General features: G+C 43.3%; 1 protein-coding gene across 1 annotated transcript; it reads left to right on the top strand.

Moving 5' to 3' along the window:
- Positions 1 to 3,046: 3,046 nt before the first annotated feature.
- Positions 3,047 to 19,844, top strand: LOC102945655 (D-beta-hydroxybutyrate dehydrogenase, mitochondrial). The gene is made up of 4 exons (XM_027826551.3): positions 3,047 to 3,410; positions 12,417 to 12,569; positions 15,166 to 15,296; positions 18,660 to 19,844. Exons 1-4 carry the CDS (start codon positions 3,074 to 3,076, stop codon positions 19,005 to 19,007), a joined length of 969 nt encoding a protein of 322 aa, XP_027682352.2. The 5' UTR covers positions 3,047 to 3,073; the 3' UTR covers positions 19,008 to 19,844.
- Positions 19,845 to 20,844: the final 1,000 nt, after the last annotated feature.

Below are 20,844 nucleotides of genomic sequence, written 5' to 3'. Positions count from 1 at the left end.
GAACTGAATACACACTGAGAATTATCAAGGGCATATTCCTTCACAAGTGTTACCCTCCTGTGAAACAGTTTATCTGTTTTGGTATTAAAATGTCTTTATAATTATTGTTTGCATTGGTAGCATGCAGAGGCCCTGTCAAAGTTCCTTCCCCACTCTGAACTCTAGGGTACAGATGTAGGGGCCTGCATGAAAGACCCCCTAAGCTTATTCTTACCTGCTTAGGTTAAAAACTTCCCCAAGGTACAAACTTGCCTTGTCCTTGAACCGTATGCTGCCACCACCAAGCGTTTTAAACAAAGAACAGGGAAAGAGCCCACTTGGAGACGTCTTCCCCCAAAATATCCCCCCAAGCCCTACACCCCCTTTCCTGGGGAAGGCTTGATAAGAATCCTCGCCAATTTGTACAGCTAAGCACAGACCCAAACCCTTGGATCGTAAGAACAATGAAAAAGAAATCAGGTTCTTAAAAGAATAATTTTAATAGAAGAAAAGGTAAAAGAATCACCTCTGTAAAATCAGGATGGTAAATACCTTACAGGGTCATCAGATTCAAAACATAGAGAATCCCTCAAGGCAAAACCTTAAGTTACAAAAAGACATAAAAACAGGAATATACATTCCATCCAGCACATCTTATTTTACCAACCATTAAACAAAAGAAAATCTAACGCATGTTCTAGCTAGATTACTTACTAGCTTAACAGGAGTTGTAAGGCTGCATTCCTGATCTGTTCTCGGCAAAAGCATCACACAGACAGACAAACCCTTTGTTCCCCCCCTCCAGATTTGAAAGTATCTTGTCCCCTTATTGGTCATTTTCAGTCAGGTGCCAGCGAGGTTGTCTTAGCTTCTTAACCCTTTACAGGTGAAAGGGTTTTGCCTCTGGCAAGGAGAGATTTTATACCACTGTATACAGAAAGGTGGTTACCCTTCCCTTTATTTTTATGACAGACCCCAACTGAGATTAGGGTCCTATTGTGCTAGGCACTGTACACACACATAGTAAAGGAGAGGCTCTACCCTCAAGACCTTACAGTTGAAATACAAGACAGACAAAGTGTGGGATAAAGAAAATGGGGAACATTATCCGCATTTTAAAGATGGATAAGTTAGGCACAAACGTATTAAGCAACTTGACTAAGATAAGCATTGGTCCCAGATCTCCTGAGTTCCAGCCCAGTGCCATCACCACAAGATCCTCCTTCCATACAAGACCTGGCTTCCAGCTGCTTACTCTTGGTATCTGCACCACATTCATCAAGGCCTTGTGTACTCTGAAACAAACTGGAATGAAATGGCTTTAAATTCCCTGTATCCTCTGGCATGGCAGACTGGAAATTCTGTGGTAGCATCATTTTAAACTACCAATTGAGGTTTTTAATTAATTAAATAGGAAAATGAATAAAACAGTCAGCACAGCAGTGGCTGAGTTGTTAATTCTAATACTAAATTCAACTTATTTTATGCTGTCCTGACCTTTTCAGTTTTTGATATGCCACATATTTTTGTACTGGCAATGTATAATTACTGTATAGAAAATATCAAGGGGTGAGGTATAAGTTTTTGTAGGTGAATAGAAGACAGAAGGAGCTTTTGTCACCTGAGGGGGGCAGCTTAGGTTTGTGGGGAAAGCATATTTGCTGGATATTTCTGCTAAAATAACCAGCAATTAAACAATTAAAAATAAAAACTTTTAAATTGTAATTGGTAGGTTTCAGAGTCAACATAATATTAAGCTGAATGGTGGCACTTCACCCTTCTTAGAACTATTGTTTCCGTCTATCTACAGACTCAGAAGGACAACACTTAGTTCTTGTTTTCCAGGTTGCCGTTACAACCATGAGGACTAGAATCATATATTTTTTTAAATGAAAGAGTAGATTTCAAAGTACAATTTGCCAACAAGGCACTGGTAAAGGGAGGACCCTACACAAAATTCTAGAGCAGAAGAATCACATAATGCCTGGGACCATCCCTATAATAAACCTAATCTGGATCCCAACACCAGTTTCTCAGCCCATCTCTAGGGACTGTTGGCACAGCAACCTTACTAAAACCACAGACCATAATTCATACATTGTACAAGTAAGGGGCAAGAGTTGTTTTAAAATCATTTCAGTAAATCACACTGAGAACAATCAAGGACATAATCATTTACAAATGCCACTGTCCTTTGAAATATTGGATCTCTTTTGGTAATAAATCTGCCTTGAGGATCTGCTTTCATTACAATAAGGGTAGAGGGAAGATTAGAGAAACCATCTTGCTGCTTGTAAATGGAGCATATTTGATACAGACGTCATTGGGGCGCAATAAATATGCCATTTTTACAATCACCTTTTGGAGTAGAGCAGCACTTCAACTTTTAATTATTAAAGAAAAGAGTTTCTAGTTCTTATGAGTATGAAACTGGTTTTCCAAATGTGGACCAATGCCAGATTGTCTGAAGAGAGATTGAAACAAGGGGGTAGGGGGGCAAGAACTGCCTCTCTTTTTCTTAATATGTTCTCTCTGAACCCTAAGTATGGCCCCTCAGTTGGCAACATTGTGAACTATTTCCATGCTAATCATTTTAGCAGAGGTATCCAGCTCCCCTGGGATTGTGGATGGATTGTAGGTAGCAGGCCATCGCTTTCTATTCCAATCCAGTCCCTGTTTGGAACAAACCCAGCCATCAGACAGGGATCCCCACAGCTCTGGCTACATCTTTCCCATCCCTTCTCTTACGATGATTCCTTTGCACGTGACAACTATGAATACCTTGTGGGAAATAAATGGCTGAGCTGTCATGACAACTTTCCTCAAAAAGTTTGTGGCAAATCTGCTTCATGATTCCAGGGCGCCCCTAAATGTCAGCCCCAGCTGTGGGCCAGCGGGGAGAGAGGTGCCCTGAACCCAGCCGTGGGTGTGCCCTGACCCCCCCCCGTGCTGTGTGCGAGAGCCTCTTTCTCCTCTCGCCAGGCAGGGAAATGCTCCCCGCAAAGGGGGGAAGGGGGCGGGTTTCTCTCGAGCGAACTGCCCGGTGCGGGGGACACTGGCCAGACGGAGCGGAGCCGGGGGCGGCGCAGCCACCATGTGGGAAGCGACCGCGCTGCTGCTCCTGCTCCTGCTGCTGCCCCTCGCGCTGCGGGCCGGGCTCCCGCGGCAGGCAGCGCTGCAGCCGGCCGGCCGGGCGGTGCTCATCACCGGCTGCGACAGCGGCTTCGGGCACGGGCTGGCGCTGCGCCTGCACCGCCTGGGCTTCACCGTCTTCGCCGGCTGCCTCTGCCCGGGCGGCGAAGGGGCGCAGCGGCTGCGGCGGGAAGCCGCCTCCGGCGCCGGCCGCCTGCGGGTGCTGCCGTTGGATGTCACCCGGGAGCGGGACGTGGCCGCGGCCAAGGAGTTTGTGCTGAGCAACCTGCCGGAGACAGGTGAGAGCGTCCTGCGCCCGGCCCTTACTCCGGAGGCAGCGCGTTCACACGGCACAGCCCTGCTCCGGCTCCTGGCCTCTGCCGCCGGCTGCCGCCTGCCAAAGACCCTTCCCAGAGACAGCAGCCACGCAGGGCAGCCACTCATCCTCTGCACCGGGGCCGGGCACCGGACACTGGAGTAAATCCGGAGCAGCGTTTGCTCCCGCGTCGGAGCAGGGTCTGGCCCTCGACTCAGGGCTGGGAGTTCAACCAGGGTCGATATAGGGGCGCCTGGTAGCAAAACGAGAGGATCATCAATAAACCTTCCTGTGTTGTAAACTCCTTGGGGCAGGAGGCTTGCTGCCTTTGTCTCTTGTCCAGCCCCAGGTTTGCTGGGAGGCTTCCTCAGTAAAAGGTGATCTGGCCATCAAATATCAATGGAAACAAAATAGTAAACAGAGTTCCCCTGAGGTTCCACCCTGCTCTGCTAGTTCATACCCCTTTTGTCTGGGGTAGTTCAGACCCCTGCTGTGTCCAACCATTTGGGGGAGCTGAATAGGCCATGTGCTGGGTTAGGTGCTGGGGATCAAAGTTCATGAAATCTTTCTTCTGAGGTTTGACTGCTTGGGGCTTGAGCTCTGAGATCTGGGTTGGGATGAACCCAAATATCAGAACCAAAAATTCAGCGGGGACTACTGACTATCACCTATTTTTTTTTTGAGACTTTTAGCCATAAATCAACCCAAACCGTTGTTAATTTGTCCGGTGGCAGCACCTGGGACCCCTTGTGCGAGGTGTTGTGCAAACACAGAATAAAAAGACAATCCCTTCCCCCAAAGAGTTTACAATCATGAGCCCGTCAATGAATCTTGACTAAACTTCCAAGTTTGTAGTGAAAAAGGAAACCCACCAAGTGTTGCTTGTCTGGGGGTTTCTTTGTGAGTATTTTGCAGAGATCTAATTATAGGTAATAATGGGGAGGAGAGCAAATGAAGAAGTACAAGCAAGAGGAAAACAAGTAGTTTCGGGAGTGATTTGAAAAGAGGTGCATAAATGCAGGAAAGCTGCAGAGTAGAAGGCTCTTGTACCAAGAACGACCAATTATTTATCAGTCTAATGTTTTGTTTTATAAAGCCAGAGCATAGCACTTGGTCAGATTTGGGATGGATATTTAAAACCAAATGTAAAGTCTAAACCTTATTCAGTGTGAATGGCTGACCTGACACCAAAGGGAGTGGAGGGGAGATGTGCTCATTTGCACTCTTCATTGGACATGTTACACATGGTAGCAGAAACGAGGCAATTTCCCTGAAATTAGGGTCAGCATGTAACCAGAATTGCTTTGTCAGGAGGGCGTGCTAGAGATGGAAGAGTGCATGGGAAGCCTCCTTTGGTCATCTCCCTGTCCCACCTGCACAGCAGTAGGGTCGAATTTCCCTCTAGCATGGGCAATGAGATCCATGCGGGAGGACACCTCTGCCTGCATAGAGCTGCATTAATTTCAGCAGGGCTGTGTACTAACACAAGTGCACCCACAATGATTTCTCTGCAGAACTGGATGGCTGGGCACAAAGTTGGTGAGGGGATGACAGCGCCCATTAGCCTCCACATAATATATGAACTTAGGGTATATTATATTGTCCAAAATAATCACAAGCAGCACAAATCCCTGTTTACCTTATCAGAACAGTGTTAGACTGCTACCACTGAACTTATTGGACCCGAACCATGCATGTGCCATGCAAGCCAAAACTCTTTATAGACTTAAGTCTGCAGGGCGTAAACACTTCTATTAGCCATTGAAGCCAATGGAGTTGCATCAGGGATGGATTTAGCCCAATACATTTACTCAGTACTTTGCAAAAGAAGTTAAGTGCATCTGTAATTCTGAACAAATGATTTTCATTAACACAAAAGTTATAATGAAGAATAAAGCACATGACACAACTATGGAAATGCAAGACACATTCTTGACTAGCTTGTTAGGATATGTCATGGAAAGGAACAAGAATATAGAAAGTAAACAAAAGCACAGAAGCCTCTCATTAAGTATGTGTATTTATGGGTTATCCTGACCTCAACTGATTAAGTCTTCCCCTTTTAGGTTCTTTCCCCAGCTTTAGAAACAACAGCTGAATCCCAAGGCCAGTGTTTATAGGCTAGACAGAGCCCAGGGACTTAAGGGAGCATCACCCTGAAACTCCTGTGCAGGGGCAATTAGTTGTACCTTATACCAAAGCAGTAGCTGGCATCTATTCAGCGAAATCTTGATTAACAAGGTTAGCTTGCCAAATTGGGGGTATTGTGAAAGACTCTTACTGCAAGGCCTGATTCATGGGGGCAGCAGGGAAGGGAATTTTCCAGGGATTATGCTTGTTTGATTCAGCTCATTTACATGGAATGTCCAGATCATAATATATACATTCTCTTACACTGATCTAGACCTTTAAGACCTGATCCAGAGACTAAGTGAGTCAGTGAAAAGACTCTCCTTGCCTTAAATGGGCTTTGGACTAGGCCCTTAATAAGACACTTATACCTATTCTGTTATATTACATTATACGTAATCAGGATCTTGTATGTATTATACATCTGATGATGGCCCTTCACTTTTTTGCTCAATCTCTCTGCTTGAGCAGCTATTGAGTGTGCCGTGGAGAAAACCAGGTAAAGGTCAAGGTAAAGTGGTTTTACGAATCCTACCAGCATGTACTTTACTTCTAAATTACTAGGCAGTCTTTCTCCTATGAATATATTAACATTAAGTACGATGGAGCCACTGGCTTAATTTAATATCTGATTTAATACAGTGAATTCCAAAGGCCTTATTAGTGGTTTGCAAAATATAGGGGCATAAAACATTTCATTTCAAGTGGAACAAAAGCCAAGAAACTGATGTATGTGGGATTGACATTAGCAACCTTCCTGCATGGGCTTCTTCAACCAGCCAGGATGTAGTGATCCATCTCTTTAATTATAATGGGCTAGATTGTGCCCTCCCCCCTTTCGTGAGTGTCCTGTGTGCAGGGGGGCTGGAACAATTTGTGTAGTGGGGGTGCTGAGAGCTATTGAACCAAACTGTAAACCTTGTATATAATGAAAACCACTTCAAACGAGGGGGTGCTGCAGTACCCCCATTACCCCTAGTTCCAGCACCTATGCCTGTGTGGGTGGAGAGAGTAAGGACTCTGCCTCTTTTGGGAGGCCTGATAAGGGTCTCCTAGAATTTCTTATACGGTGCGTGTGGGAGGAGGCAGTGGTTTAGAGACTATTTCTGAGTTGCTCGCCTCCTTCCTATTTCCCTAGAGCAACTCACCGTAAGAGGGTGGGCCAGATTTGGGGGGTGATAGTACGAGGTGCTCCTTAAAGCGGTGTAACCAATTACTTTCTCTGCAATGCAGCCTGGAGCTCAGAGCTTGTATGCTCTCCACGGGACAAAACCTCCCAGGTTAGCCCAATATTTCAGAAGGGCCTAACTCTGCAGCCCTTACTCACACCATTCACCTCCTTGGGACTCTTGGTGAAAGCTACGTACCTTAGTTGACTTCAGTTGGCCTCCTTGTCTGAGTAAGCACTACTCGGTGTGAGTAAGGGTTGTAGAATCAGAGCCTAAATGAATGAAACATTAAAATGAGATCCTCCTTGCCTCCCAAAAATATATACAATATTATAGATAAAATTCTACATCTCATTAGGCTAAATATTCTTTAGCTACTAGATAAGTACTGAACTTTGAGTGTTGTGTAGAGTTCCAGACAAAATATAGTGCCTGTTAAATAAATCCAGATCAAGCAGGAACTCAAGCTGTCTGGAAGCCTGTTTGCTTGTGCCTGGAGATACAATAGCTTTTTATAATAAATTCCGCCTGCTTAAGAAGGACTGTGATCCCGGAATTCCATATGCTATGACACAGACTAGGCAGTATTATTCCAGGCATAATAATGACTTTACAGCCAAATCTTCCAAAGGGGCCACAGATTTTGGGTGCCTCAGTACAGAGACTTCAATGGGAGTTGCGGGTGCTCTGCACCGTGGAAAATTGGGCCTAAGGTGACTCGTTTTTCAGTAACAAAAAAAAATTAAATTAGTGAACCATTTGGATAACGGTTCTGATTCAAATTTTGATACAAATGTTGCAAATGTATTTTTTGGGAAAAGCAATTTTTTTTAAAAGGTCAATTTTTTCACAGATTTTTCTATTTTTGAAAAAGAAGTCCATCTTTTTGTTTTTTTACAAAAACCCTTTTCATTCAGAAAAAAATCTGACCTGTGTAATCATGACCTATAAGTACCTACACAGGAAGAACATATCTGATAGCGGAGAGCTCTTTATCTAGCAGATGAGGGTAACAAGATCCAATGGCTAGAAGTTGAAACTAGACAAATGCGAGCTAAAAAAAGGAGCAAATTTTTAACAGTGAAGGTAATTAACTATTGGAGCAGTTTATGAAGGGATGTGGATTCTATATTATACCCAATCTTTAAATCAAGATCAGATATCCTTCTGAAATATATGCTCTTGTTCAATCACAAGTTACTCGGCTTGTTGCAGAAATCCTTGGTGAAATTCTTTGGACAGTATTTTGTGGGAGGTCAGACTAGATTATCATAATGGTCCCTTCTGACCTTAAAATTTATGAAAACATCTTGCATTAGAATAAGTTCACCTAAGGTTTCCCATTCTAACTGATGAGGATAGCTAGTTTCTAGTTTTAAGTATTGCTGAAGAATTCCCTGACCCTCTTAATACTGTGAAGAATACAGTTGTATGCATGAAAGAGGTGTTGGATCTTTTTGAGTCACTAAACATTTGTCCTTCAGACGTGATCTGGCGAATAGCTGTCTTCTGAGCCCCCTTTCATAACTGATAGGCCAATACTCTGTCATCTTTGTTCCCTTTATCATAAAAGGAGTATTTATTCACTCTTTTTCTCTAAGGAGCTGATTCAGTTTTCCTCTAGTGTTTATTACAACCCTAAATAATATTTCCTTCACTTTGGCCTTCTGCAGAACATCCATTACTATTTCTATTTCAGTATCACCTAGAGACCCCAGGGCTGCATTGTGCTAGGAATATATATACATGTAGTAAGAGACAGCCTCTGCTCTGAAGGCCCTACGGTCTACATAGATAAGACAAAGAGTATCATATGCAAGCAGAAGATAGGGAATTGAGGTGCAGAGATTAAGTGATTAGCCCAAGGTCACACAGGGAATCTGTGAGAGACCAGGAATGGCATCCAGATCTCCTGAATCCCACTCTGTTGCCTTAACCTCAAATGTTTCCTTCTTCCCAAGTTCTAACCTATGTTTTCCATCTTTTCTAGGGTCCCTCTGTAGGCTGCAGGTCCTTTGAACACCAGTTCACTCATCAGGATTGCTTTGGCAGCTTTTCATAACATATCAACACCACAGCACTGTGTTCCTTGTTTGCCATGTTCTCTGACATACCATTTCTCAAGTTTTTAAGGCTGTTCTCCTTATGTAACATAGTGTTATAGGGGGCCTAGTGCTACTGGACCATGGGAAGTCATACTTCAGCAAAATCAGTACCAAATCAGATACCAAAGTACTGGTAATACCTGATTGGATTCTCTCTCTCTTCATAGATTGTTTCTCTCTGTAGAGCTATGGTCTATTCTAGACTATACAACCAGGTGCTTCTGAAACTCATTTCCCATGGGTATGTTGCTTTCTCTAGACATCTGACATGGAAGATGGTATAACACAGGGCCTTCATTACTGAAACACCCTCTTTAACCATTTATAACATAATGAGCAGCGCTGAACGAAAAGTAGGAAGCATGTTTCAAATGAAAAAAATAAAAATAAAAAATGATTTTTTAAGTTTTTCAGGTTCTGAAACCACACAAACACACACACAGAAATAAATAAATCGGGTTTTCTTTTCTTCCTATCTCTCCCCTTTTTTTTCTTTTTCTCCTTTTTTCATTTTGTCACTGAAAGGGAGGGGGAAGGGAAAAAACAGGAAAGTGGGGAAAAAATGAAAAATTTCCATTGGAAAATTTTAAAAAAAAATCAGTGAAATTTTGTTTTTTAAAAAGACCCTTTTTCATCAGAAAAAGGTTCAAATGAAATTTTTCAACCAGTTCTAATAACTGTGCTTTTTTCAGTGGATTCTGAATTGTCAACACACTGCAATACATATAAGGAAGCAGGAATATTTACGAACAATATATTTCACAGAACCAGTAACCCAATTGGCATCTGTCTTGTAACACGTTCTTTGATTTTATATTCCATAAAACCCATGGTCAAATATTCCCTTCCACAAATACAATGTCCCTTCCTGCCTGCCGGCTCATGCATAATCTGGAGAATCTCAAAAATAATCAAATCTGAAATTGCAAAAGAGAAATAAAGCTAGAGAGAGCACGTTCTTTATTTTGCTTTTCACATTTTTCGCCCTCTTTTCATCTTGCATTCTCATTTGCGGATTTTGAGTGCAGTCTCTTGTCCAGGGAGCTGTTGAGATTGACAGACCGGGGGCTTCACTGCCCCATAGCTTTTTCCAAGGAGTCAAGGAATTTATTAGCGTCTTACAGATGTGCCGAGAGATTTGGGTTTGTTGTAAAGAATATGCAGCTTTGCAAGGTACCACACTGCCGAGTGTGTACCCAGCTCCATAAGATTTTATATATTTTTAAACCAGAGTGAATTGTATTATCTTTTTTCTCTGTTTCTACCCTCACATCAGAAAGAACATCAGGGTATCTTCTTTAAATGAAAGAGACATCATTCCATGTGGCAGGGATAGGAGTTTTTCTTTGTCCTTGTGAGAGCCTACTCCCCCTTCTGGAAGCCCCACTAATCTTAAATGAGGTCTCCTAAAGTGAACCTCCAGATCCTCTACTTTATCTGTTAATCTTTGTCCTCAGAATCCGTTTTAACGACCACAGTGTTAGTGAGAATCTCCCCTCATCCTCTAATTCTGTTTGCAGCTTCAGTCCTTCTGTTTCTGATAGAATCTGTACATTGCCCAATGTCTACCCTGCTCTCAGAAACTGCCATGAGCTCAAGTGAATGTGGCGGGGGGAGAGGAGGGACAGTTCTGAGAGCTGGATAGACATTGGATGAGACCCTGACCAAGCACTGCCTTGAGATCTGGAAAGACAAAATCTAGTGAAACCACCCTTGTGGCTTTGCACAAGCAGCTCCAAAAGAGGAGAGTCTGAGCAAGGAGACCCTGGAGCCTGCTCCACAGAGGTGGTCTGGGGAGAGGCATAATAATATCCATTAGGTCTATGAACGATTCAGCTCCCCTCGCCAGGAACCTTGCTGGTGTGGTTGCCGCAAGCTGTGGTCCCTGCTGCAGTCTTGTAGCCATAGATAACTGGGCAGATGCCCAGCACCCTGTGTCAGGATTAAGAGGAAAGATTCCATTACCCACTCCAGCCCCTACAAATACCCCATTTTCACTGATTCTGTGCAGGGCATGTGAAACCGACCATTTGTATCAAATGCTGCCTTCAGATAATGATGTGCAAGGCCCCTGGTGGAGCTAACAGTAAGCGAAGCTGACGAACCTGGGAGAGACTTAGGACAAGTCTACGCTACAAAATTAAGTCGACCTATGGGTATGTCTACACTACCCACCAGATCAGCAGGCAGCGATCGATCCAGCGGGGATCGATTTATCGCATCTAGTCTAGACGCGCTAAATCGACCCCCGAGTGCTCTCCCGTTGACTCCTGTACTCCACCGCCGCAAGAGGTGCAAGCGGAGTCGACGGAGGAGCGGCAGCAGTCGACTCACCGCGGTGAAGACACCACGGTAAGTTGATCTAAGTATGTTGACTTGAGCTACGTTATGCACGTAGCTGAAGTTGCGTAACTTAGATCGATCCCCCCTCCAGTGTAGACCAGGGCTAAGTGATGTTGACGTACAGCCACTGCAGTAATTAAATCACTTTTGCATGTCCACACTGCTGGCGGTGCACGTTCTCACCAGGAATGCTTGTACAGACTGTACTGTCAGTCTGGGGCATTGTGGGATGGCGTCTGGAAGGCAGCAACAGTTGATATAAGCAACGCAGGGTCTACACTGACCTAACTACATCGACCTAAGTGCTACGCCTCTTGCAGAGGTGGCATTGTTAAGTTGGTGTAGTGGGTAAGTTACGTCGGTTGGAGCCACATTTTTGTGTAGACACTTGTAGTTAGGTCAACATTACATTGACCTAAATCAGCTGTTGAATCCAGTACAGACCTCCCTATGCTAACCACTGCACAGATATTACAGGGCTGGTCAGCCTGGAAATACCTGCAACAAGTATTTGAGGACAGGATCTGGAGTAAAGTTTTCAAAAATGACTAAGTAACTTTGGCTCAGTCCCATCTTTTAAAGTGATTTAGGAGTCTAAGTCCATTGACTTGCAATGGGTTTGGGCTCCTAAATACCAAATCGCTTTTTAAAATAGGATTTACACTCCTAAGTTACTTAGACACTTTTGAAAATGTTACCATTTGGTCTTTAGTCTGCTTAATACTGTTTTCACAAAGATGCTCCAAGTTACACAGCAGGATTAATGTAGTTAAAATACCTTGGTGCACTGTTTTGGCAGCAGAAAATGGCCTCCCAGATCATGTTATTCATAAATAACCTAAGGAGACAATATAGTGAATGATTATTAAATAGCACTCAACAGGCTGATATGGTCCAGATAATGGCCACAATTATGTACCTTCGTTAAGCAAAATGTGCACATGCTTATGAATACAAACCTAAAATATAACGTAGCCAAGTACTTATTTCAGATTGCTCTCATTGTGGTGTTCAGTGATAATATAAGCTGCTTGCAAGAGCTCTGCTTTATTCTATGTCAGTTCCAGCTGGGTGGGCTTCAGAGTGCCCCGACCAGCCTCTGTCTGGGAAGCTCAGTCCTCAAAGGAACAGACCAATACCACACCCATCTTATGAACATTGTTGAAGACTCTGAGGGTGTTGTGTCCAGTTTGTCTGATGGTTAAATATGTTACAGACAGGAGACAATTTTTCCCCCTTCAGGTTTTTGGGGACTGGTGAACAATGCTGGAATATCGACATTCGGCGAGACAGGGTGGCTGCCTATGGAGAAATATGAAAAATTTGTGGATGTGAATCTCCTCGGGTGTATAAGGACAACGTTGGCATTTCTTCCCCTTCTAAGGAAATACAAGGGTAATTCTAATCCAATGTCATCTACAGTTGTAGAATAATTAGTTTACTATAGTTAACTGAAACAAAACCAGTCTGTTGTCCAATTTCCTGAAGTGTTACCTGAGAGGACAACACTATCCTGACAAGAGGGCAAGGACGTATAGGGTGAAAAAAGTAGTTCGTTTTAATTTATGAGGAATTAATGACATCAATATCTGTGGTTGGAAACAGAGGGAAATGCTTAAAACTAGTTGTTAGAGCCGTCCGAGTACAAGAGACTGTCAGCACTGGCACTGGGACACACGCAGCATGGGCAAGGACTTGTTCCGGTATTTAGATCATACTATTTTATTGTTCATTGCTTCTGGGAGGAAAGATAGTCTTGTGGAGAAGGACTCAGGAGATCTGAATTCAATTTTGGCTCTGCCACAGGTTCTCTGAGTTCTAAGGCTGGTCACTTAATCTTTCTGTGTCTCTGTTGTCCCCATTGAACAGATTGGGGATAATAATATTTCCTTTCTTCCACCTTTTGTCTGTCTTGCATTAAGCTCTTCGAGGCAGGGATTGTCTCCTACTACGTGTGTGTACAAGGCCTCACACAATGAAGTCTCGATTGCGGTCTGAAGGTGCTACTGTAACACAAATAATAGAAAGGACCCTGTGATCCAGAAATGGATGCTTTTATCCTACTATTTATCCCTTAGTCACAAATACGCAGCTCTTCAGCCTCCTAGTAACACTGCTTTTTCAATACATGGGAAAAAATGTAATGAAACCTTAGCACGCTGTAAAACGAATGGCCAAGTTATGTTAATATCACAAGAACACAGCACTGCTTCTGCCTGTAGAAGTGCTACACTGCTAACTTGTGGGATGCAGTCACTCTCCTTCTATGATATGTCGCTGCTAACACTCTATCACCCAGACCTGCAAAGACTTTTATGCATGTGCTTAACTTTAGGCACTGTGTGGCGATCCATTGACGTTATTCCTGAAACACTGCCACGATTGTAACCATTTATATTTTGTCTGACCCCAGCACCCTCTCATTCTGGCCAATGGAGATAGGTCCTGTGCAAGGGAAGAGCAGAGTGATCCCAGAGTGGCCAGGCTGCCTTGAGGTTCCTGGGCCATTGTGTCTTCCTGGCACAGTACTTATTACAATAGCACCTAGATGCCACAACCAAGATCAGAGCCCCATTGTTTTGGGTGCTGTACTTACATACACATACTCTGGGCTAGTCTACACCAACGGGGAGATTGATCTAAGTTATATGTCTTCAGCTATGTAAATAACATAGCTGAAGTCGACGTACTTACATCTACTTACCACGGTGTCTTCACTGCGGTGTGTCAATGGGAGATGCTCTTCCGTCGATTCCCCTTCCGCTTCTCATTGAGGTGGAGTACCGGAGTCAACACTAGAGTGATCAGCGGTTGATTTATCGCATCTATACTAGACACGATAAATCGACCACCGCTGGATCGATCGCTGCCCATCGATCCGGCCGATAGTGTAGACATGCCTTAAGATGCAAGCCCTGAGGTTGCATTCTAAATTCTAAATAGGCAAGGCAGGGAAAAGGAAGTACTGTGATCCCCATGTGACAGGGGAGCTCTGAAGCAGAGACATTAAGTGGCTTGCTAAGGTCACACGGTGACTTCAACACAGGAGTTGAACCCAAATCTCGAGTCCTTAACCACAAGACCATCCTGCCTCTCAGTACCTGAGGTATCATCATACCTCATCATTTCTAGTTCTATGGTATAATTATTTGTTGGAACTGTAGGAGTAAATTGTTCAGCTGGGCTGGAGCAAAATTCCTTGTTCTGGACACCTTTGAACTTTAGTAGACTGGTACATTGGACAAAAAACATAAAATGATTATAACAATGGTACAAGCCATGGAAATCACCACCAAATGGAATGAGAAGACACACATTTGTGGAAATCACACTACCTTTCCAGGGCTAACCTTCTTTGAAGTCAATGGAGTTGCACTGGTATAAAACTGGTGTTACAGTGAAATCAGCCCCATCATGATGAATAATTAGACACTGTCTCGCTCCCCTACTACAATCCTCCTTTTAGATGCACAATCCCTTCATTTTTATTTCTTTTATTTACCCACTGGTTTTAGGGGTTGCTTTGCTGCAATCTCTTTCCTCCTCTCTATGGAGTGGTTATACAATTCCTGGTCTTCCACAGTTTCCAGAGAAGACCAGGATATATTTCACCAGGGAGCTTAATAAATGTAGGAATTTCATGATCAGGGAATTCTCTAGTTGCTGGTTAAAGCATGGCTCTTTGCGTTTATGTCCTTACGCTACGCTCTTTATATCTGAACTTACTGGCTCAGAACTGGCAGGATGCAAGTTGTGACTATATTACACTTAATCTGGTTCAGCACCTGCAAATAACCAAGAAATAAGACTTTTGGAGGAAGCTTGGTTTTTTGAGCTACAGAGCTGAACATACTATAGTAAGGTTATGATGGGAATGCACATCTTAGCCTCACTGCACAGTAAGGCAGTTATGAGGGAAAGATTATGAGGGAAAACAAGGAATTTAAATACTAAGTTATTTGTCATTTGAACAGTGTTTTTCCCCCTCCAGGACGTATGGTCTTTATGTCTAGTGTTACTGCATATTTTACTTTGGGGAATGGCATTTACTCTATGACCAAGGCAGCCATAGAAAAATTTTGTGATGCCTTAAGACTGGAAATGAAGAAGTTTGGAGTGCTGGTAAGATACTTATTCAGCTTTTTTTCACTCACAAAAGCTGTTTATATATTTCAGGAGTAACCATTAATTTTGCATGAAGAAAAGATGTATTCTATATTTTTATAGCATCTTTCCTCCTGAAACTCTACACACATCACTGACCTGTCATTATTTCTGGGGTGGAGGGGAGCAAGCAGCTTACGCAGAGGATATTGCATATTGATGAGGGGAAAGGGAAATTTTAGCCAAGCAGACTCTTAGTGTTGTGAAAAGTCATATTTAAAAGCCCCTCTCGGTAAACGGCATATATTAACACTGGAAAGATGAAGAGCTGAGTCAACCCTGGGATTCCAGCCTCTGGTTCCAGGATGTCTAAGATGCAGATCCTTCTAGGATCTATGTTGGTTTCTAGGTATGTGATCCCCAGCAGGCAGTGTGGCCTAGTGGATAGGGTACTGGCTTGGGAGTTGGGTGCTCTGGCTGCTATTCCCAGCAATGTGGGACCTTGGGAAGACACTGTGTTTCCCCTCCCATCCTTTGTCTGCCTCATCTGTTTACACTGTAACTTCTCTGGGGCAGGAACTGTCTCTCTCCATGAGTTTATACAGTGCCTGTCAAGAAGAAGAAGTTGTAACAACATACCGTAACTAAAACTTCCCTTCAGTGGGGCAGTTACTGGGGGGGGATGAGGACTTCAAAAATGAGCGGTGTGGTATAAGACGGAAGCGGGACCAGGTTGCCCAGGGAGTACATTGACCTGGTGTCTCTCATTCACAGAGCTCCTCTGGAGTTTCCAGAAGGAGGTAAAGGTTCACTCCTCTGGTAGAAAACCTGAGTGCTGGAGACATCCCTCCCCACTAGATTGCCAGGGGCTGCGCTGATGGTGACTGGTGAAATATACACCCCCTGAACCAGGGCTCCTTTGCCGATGGAACCCTAATGACCGAACCTAAAGCTTCGATCACTGAACAGCTCATCTAGCTTTTCCTTTGAATCGTTCCTCCATTTAAATCCTCATTTAGCGCTCCCTAAATGGTCCCCGAAGAAATTACTACAGCATAGACTAATTGTATGCACCGCTCACAGCAGTTTGGTTGTGGAAAAGCTGTAGCTGTGTTTCAACAGCCCCCCCCTTTTGGAAAACAATATACAATCCCTTGCATCGTACACATTGAAATACCTACGGCACGATGAGGATTTGAACTGCTTAGCTAAGGATAATCTTGAGTGCACGGAAGTGCTTAGTTTAAGAGGTTAGCTGTTCCAGTTTGCTTGGACTTTAATGTTCAAAAATATATTTCTCTACTAATTACCTTTGCGAATAAATATGGTGGCGGTATTTATGAGGATTACTTTTATATCCACTCACTATGGGCTAAGCTGTGGCTAGCCCTTAGCTAATCCTCCTTGTCCCCTTCACCACTGCACAGCCCGCCTAAAGACTGGCAGGATGCATCGCCTTGAGAGTCTCTCCCTCTTTTCTGGAGCCACTCTCCCAAAAGGGGGCAGGGAGCAGATGGAGCCATGGCTCTACGTAAGAACAGCCATACTGGGTCAGCCCAAAGGTCCATCTAGCCCAGTATCCTGACTTCCAACAGTGGCCAATGCCAGGTGCCCCAGAGGGAATGAACAGAACAGGTAATCATTAAATGATCCATCCCCTGTCACCCATCCCCAGCTTCTGACAAACAGAGACTAGGGACACCATTCCTACCCATCCCAGCTAATAGCCTCCATGAATTTATCTAGTTCTTTTTTGAACCCTCTTATAGTCTTGGCCTTCACAACATCCTCTGGCAAGGAGTTCCACAGGTTGACTGTGCGTTGCGTGAAGAAATGCTTCCTTTTATTTGTTTTAAACCTGCTGCCTGCCCCCTCTATACATTGGCCAGCCAAACTGACTGCCCACCCAGTGCACAGTATGTTGCACCCATTAAAGGGATACAGCAGTTTGTGCTCTCTGTAGCTAGGCAGGCCATTCGTCCAGGAAATGGTCCTGCTTTTCTACGGTTTGTCCCCTGTCCAGTACTGAGACAAAACCAGACATGGTTTTGTCTGGGGGACGCCATTTTGAAGAGTGCTCTGCCCTGCCCCTGCCAGCATTACCTCATATACATCATGTGTGTGAGGTCCAGTGCTCCTTGCCTTGCATTGGGTCTGTGTTGCCACTTACAAAAGGCTGTGGCTAAATGCCACAGTCTAGCCCTACAGGGTATGTCTACGGTTGTAATTAAAAACTCATGGCTGGCCTGTGCCAACTGAGTTGGACCTGTGGGGCTAGGACTAAGGGGCTGTTTAAATGCAGTGTCGATGTTCAGGCTGCCTCCTACCTCTGCAGAATCCTCGAGCCCCTGCTCCATCCCGAGCCTCAGCATTCACAGCCCCTTAGCCCAAGTCTGCTCGCACAGGCCAGCCATGAGTTTTTAATTACCGTGTAGACAAACCCGTAGTGTCACTGTTACGTGACATAGGTAGTTTTAACAAATACGCTGTTAACCACTTAACAGTAGTCAGATATTTCAAGTCAGATGTGCCCGCTGTAGTGCCAAACATGCCCACTGCAATCTCTGGGAAGCTAACAGAACGGCAGCACCAATGCAAGCAAGGACAATGGAGACTCAGCAGCAAAGGATTTGGAAACTTTGGGTGTAAACCTAAACATACAGAAATCAGAGGGAGTTTCGCTACAGACTCCAGTGGGATCAGGAACATAATCTTTGTCCCTATCTACTTGGAAATCAAAGTCCATTACCTGTTCCTTAGAATGGCTAGGAAAACAGAATTTCCATCCCATGAAAAATTCCAGCATTTCCTAATTTTCATTTATCTCGCAATGGGACAAAAAGTTGAAATTTCTGAATTTACCATGTAACTGACATTCAAAACCATTTCATTTTGGATACATCGAAATGGCCTTATCAAAATGTTTCATTTAAATAATGTCAAAACATTGTGTCCTGATAACGTTTCACTGATGTAAAAAATAAAAAAAAGTTATATACACATAAATATGAAATCCACTGTACAATACATAAAATATATAAACAGGAATTAAAATTTAAGGAAGTTAAAAAAAATTAAGTCAAAGTGAAGGGAAACAAGACAGTTGAAATGAAACAAAGTCAAAATGATATGCTCCATTTTGATTGTAATCAACATTCCCACGAAACATTTGATTTTGTAGAAGCCACATTTTCCAGCAGAACTATTCTGTTAAAAAAAACAACCCAATTTCAACCAGCATTACTGCTCCTATTATTTCACTGAATTCAGAGCAGCTGATTATATTCTAATAGGTTTCAGAGTAGCAGCCGTGTTTGTATTCGCAAAAAGAACAGTTCTCATAGTTCTAATAGTTATTTCCTAATTTGCTTTTCCTTTTAGGTTTGTGTTATTCAGCCGGGAAATTACGCATGTTCAACTAATATTCAGCCACCAGTCAATGCACAGCAGATCTGGGATGAACTTAGTGAGGAGGAAAAGGCAGTCTACAATAAAGAATACGTGCAAGAACGTTCAGATTTTTTCAACAGCATGCTTAAAGAAGGGTGCACCACAGGCCACGAGGTTGTAGATGCCATGGTGGATGCTTTAATATCACCTGCGCCCAAGGCACGTTATATGGTTGCGAAGCTAAAGGAAAAACTGTTGGTCTTTATATGCACAGGTTTCCCAACAGCTGTGATGGATTCAATTCTGTCCTTTGCACTGAGTAAAGTGAAACTCACATAGCCCTGTGGAGAGAATAGTGACTCCTCGTTCTGCTCTATTATTCACGTTGGACAACTTTTGTAAGCAAAGGATTTACAGCTTGGTCCAAAGCCTGTTGAAATCAGTGGACAGACTCCCATTGACTGATACGAGCTTTGGATCAGACTCTTATGCTAGGACTGTAACTTTTGCATACTGAAATGCATCTGGAGTTGAATGTAAAAGAATTCAGTTGCTGTACTCTGGGACACAGCACTGCTCCACTTGCTGTAAGGATTAGCTCACATGCGGCTGTGTTCCTTGCCTCTCGAATCTAATGCATTTTATTTTTCTATAGAATCTTTCAGATGAAAGTACCACAAAATGCTTCCACATCAGTTACAAGTAGAGTATACCCCACAGTGGCATTGATAGATACAATCAGGCAGGGATGAAGAATGCAATAGTTTTGAGAGCCTGAAAAAGTATTTTATTGGTTTGTTAGAGGCAGAGCTAGGAGTGTTAGGCTGGGAGTGAGAAATGGGCATTGAAGTAGGTTTGAATGGAGTCAGGAGGGTGCAGAGAGCTAGGGAGCCTTAAATAAATTATGAAAGTATAGGTCCTTACCACTGGAAACAATAGCAACCACTGTGAAGTATTTTAAGCTCACTGATATTTTGCTTAAATCTGTAACATCAAAGCAAATATGTCATATGCTTTGTAAAATAAATAAGTAGCACATTCCGCTTACAAAATGAATGTTCATTCCTAAAACGATTTATTGCCTGTCTCTACTGTCCAGATTAACCAACACATTAAGCCAAAGTGCGGTCAGAGAACTAAACACAAAAGACGGCAAGCAGTTAGCACTGCACAATCAGCAGCTAGTAGTTGAGGAAAGTCCACACATATAGCTTGTGGCTCAGTTTGATGTTTCAGAGGTGCCATTTCTTTCTGTCAATATAGGAATTAATTAAGGGTCTGATGAAAAGTCTATTGAAATCAGTGGAAAAAGTCGCATTGATTTCAATGGGAGTTGGATCAGAGCCTAAATGCTTTTGGATGTATATGAATTTAGTGCTCATGAAACATGCTAAATTAACACATGTGAAGCTGCTGCCCCATCAATCAGCCTCCATCCATACTGGAGACTACTCCAATCAGTGTTTTCCCCAGGAATTGAAATTAGAGGAGATGTTTGAATTTACCAGGGGGTGAAGGCCAAGGAGTGAGACCACCATAAAGGTGAAGGTGGGCTGCATGGCACCATAGTAAAAACTGAAAAATGTTTCACAACCATTTTATTAGATTTAACTCATGTTTTAAAAATCATCACACAAATTAAAGTTGGCTACTCAAGCCTTCTATGAAACACTACATCTACATCCTTCTTGGTCTCTTGTTGTAATTTTGCACAACTCTGTTAATGAACTTCTCAAATGCAGTGTGTTCATCTTTGATGGCTTCTCGTGTGTCCGGTATTTCCAGTCCTTCAACTGATACGTTCATTCACATGATCAGGCAGAAGGTGACTTTTTTCAGAATGCAAAATTCTATCAGTGATGAAAACGGACACTCAGCTGTAGCTGCTGTGACTGGGAGTAGCAAGAGATGAATTCCTACTTCTTTCATCTCAGGAAACAGAGCACAAAGATCAGGTCAAGTCACTAGTGATGATAAAAAAAGAAGTTGAAGTCAAATCTTCATTAATTTGTTCTATGACATTCCACTCCGTGTTCAAATTCTCCATTCTGTCCTGACCACATGGCAGCCCCATTAATGGTAGTGCTTCACTCCATTCACCTGTCAGGGTTTTATAAGACGGGCATCTTTAAAAGCTACGTAGAGATTGAGTAGAATCCAGAAGTTGCTGTTGTAG

This window comes from Chelonia mydas, chromosome 3 (genome assembly GCF_015237465.2).
Source record: "Chelonia mydas isolate rCheMyd1 chromosome 3, rCheMyd1.pri.v2, whole genome shotgun sequence".
Taxonomy (NCBI): domain Eukaryota; kingdom Metazoa; phylum Chordata; order Testudines; family Cheloniidae; genus Chelonia; species Chelonia mydas.
This window is presented reverse-complemented; position numbering and strand designations above follow the sequence as displayed.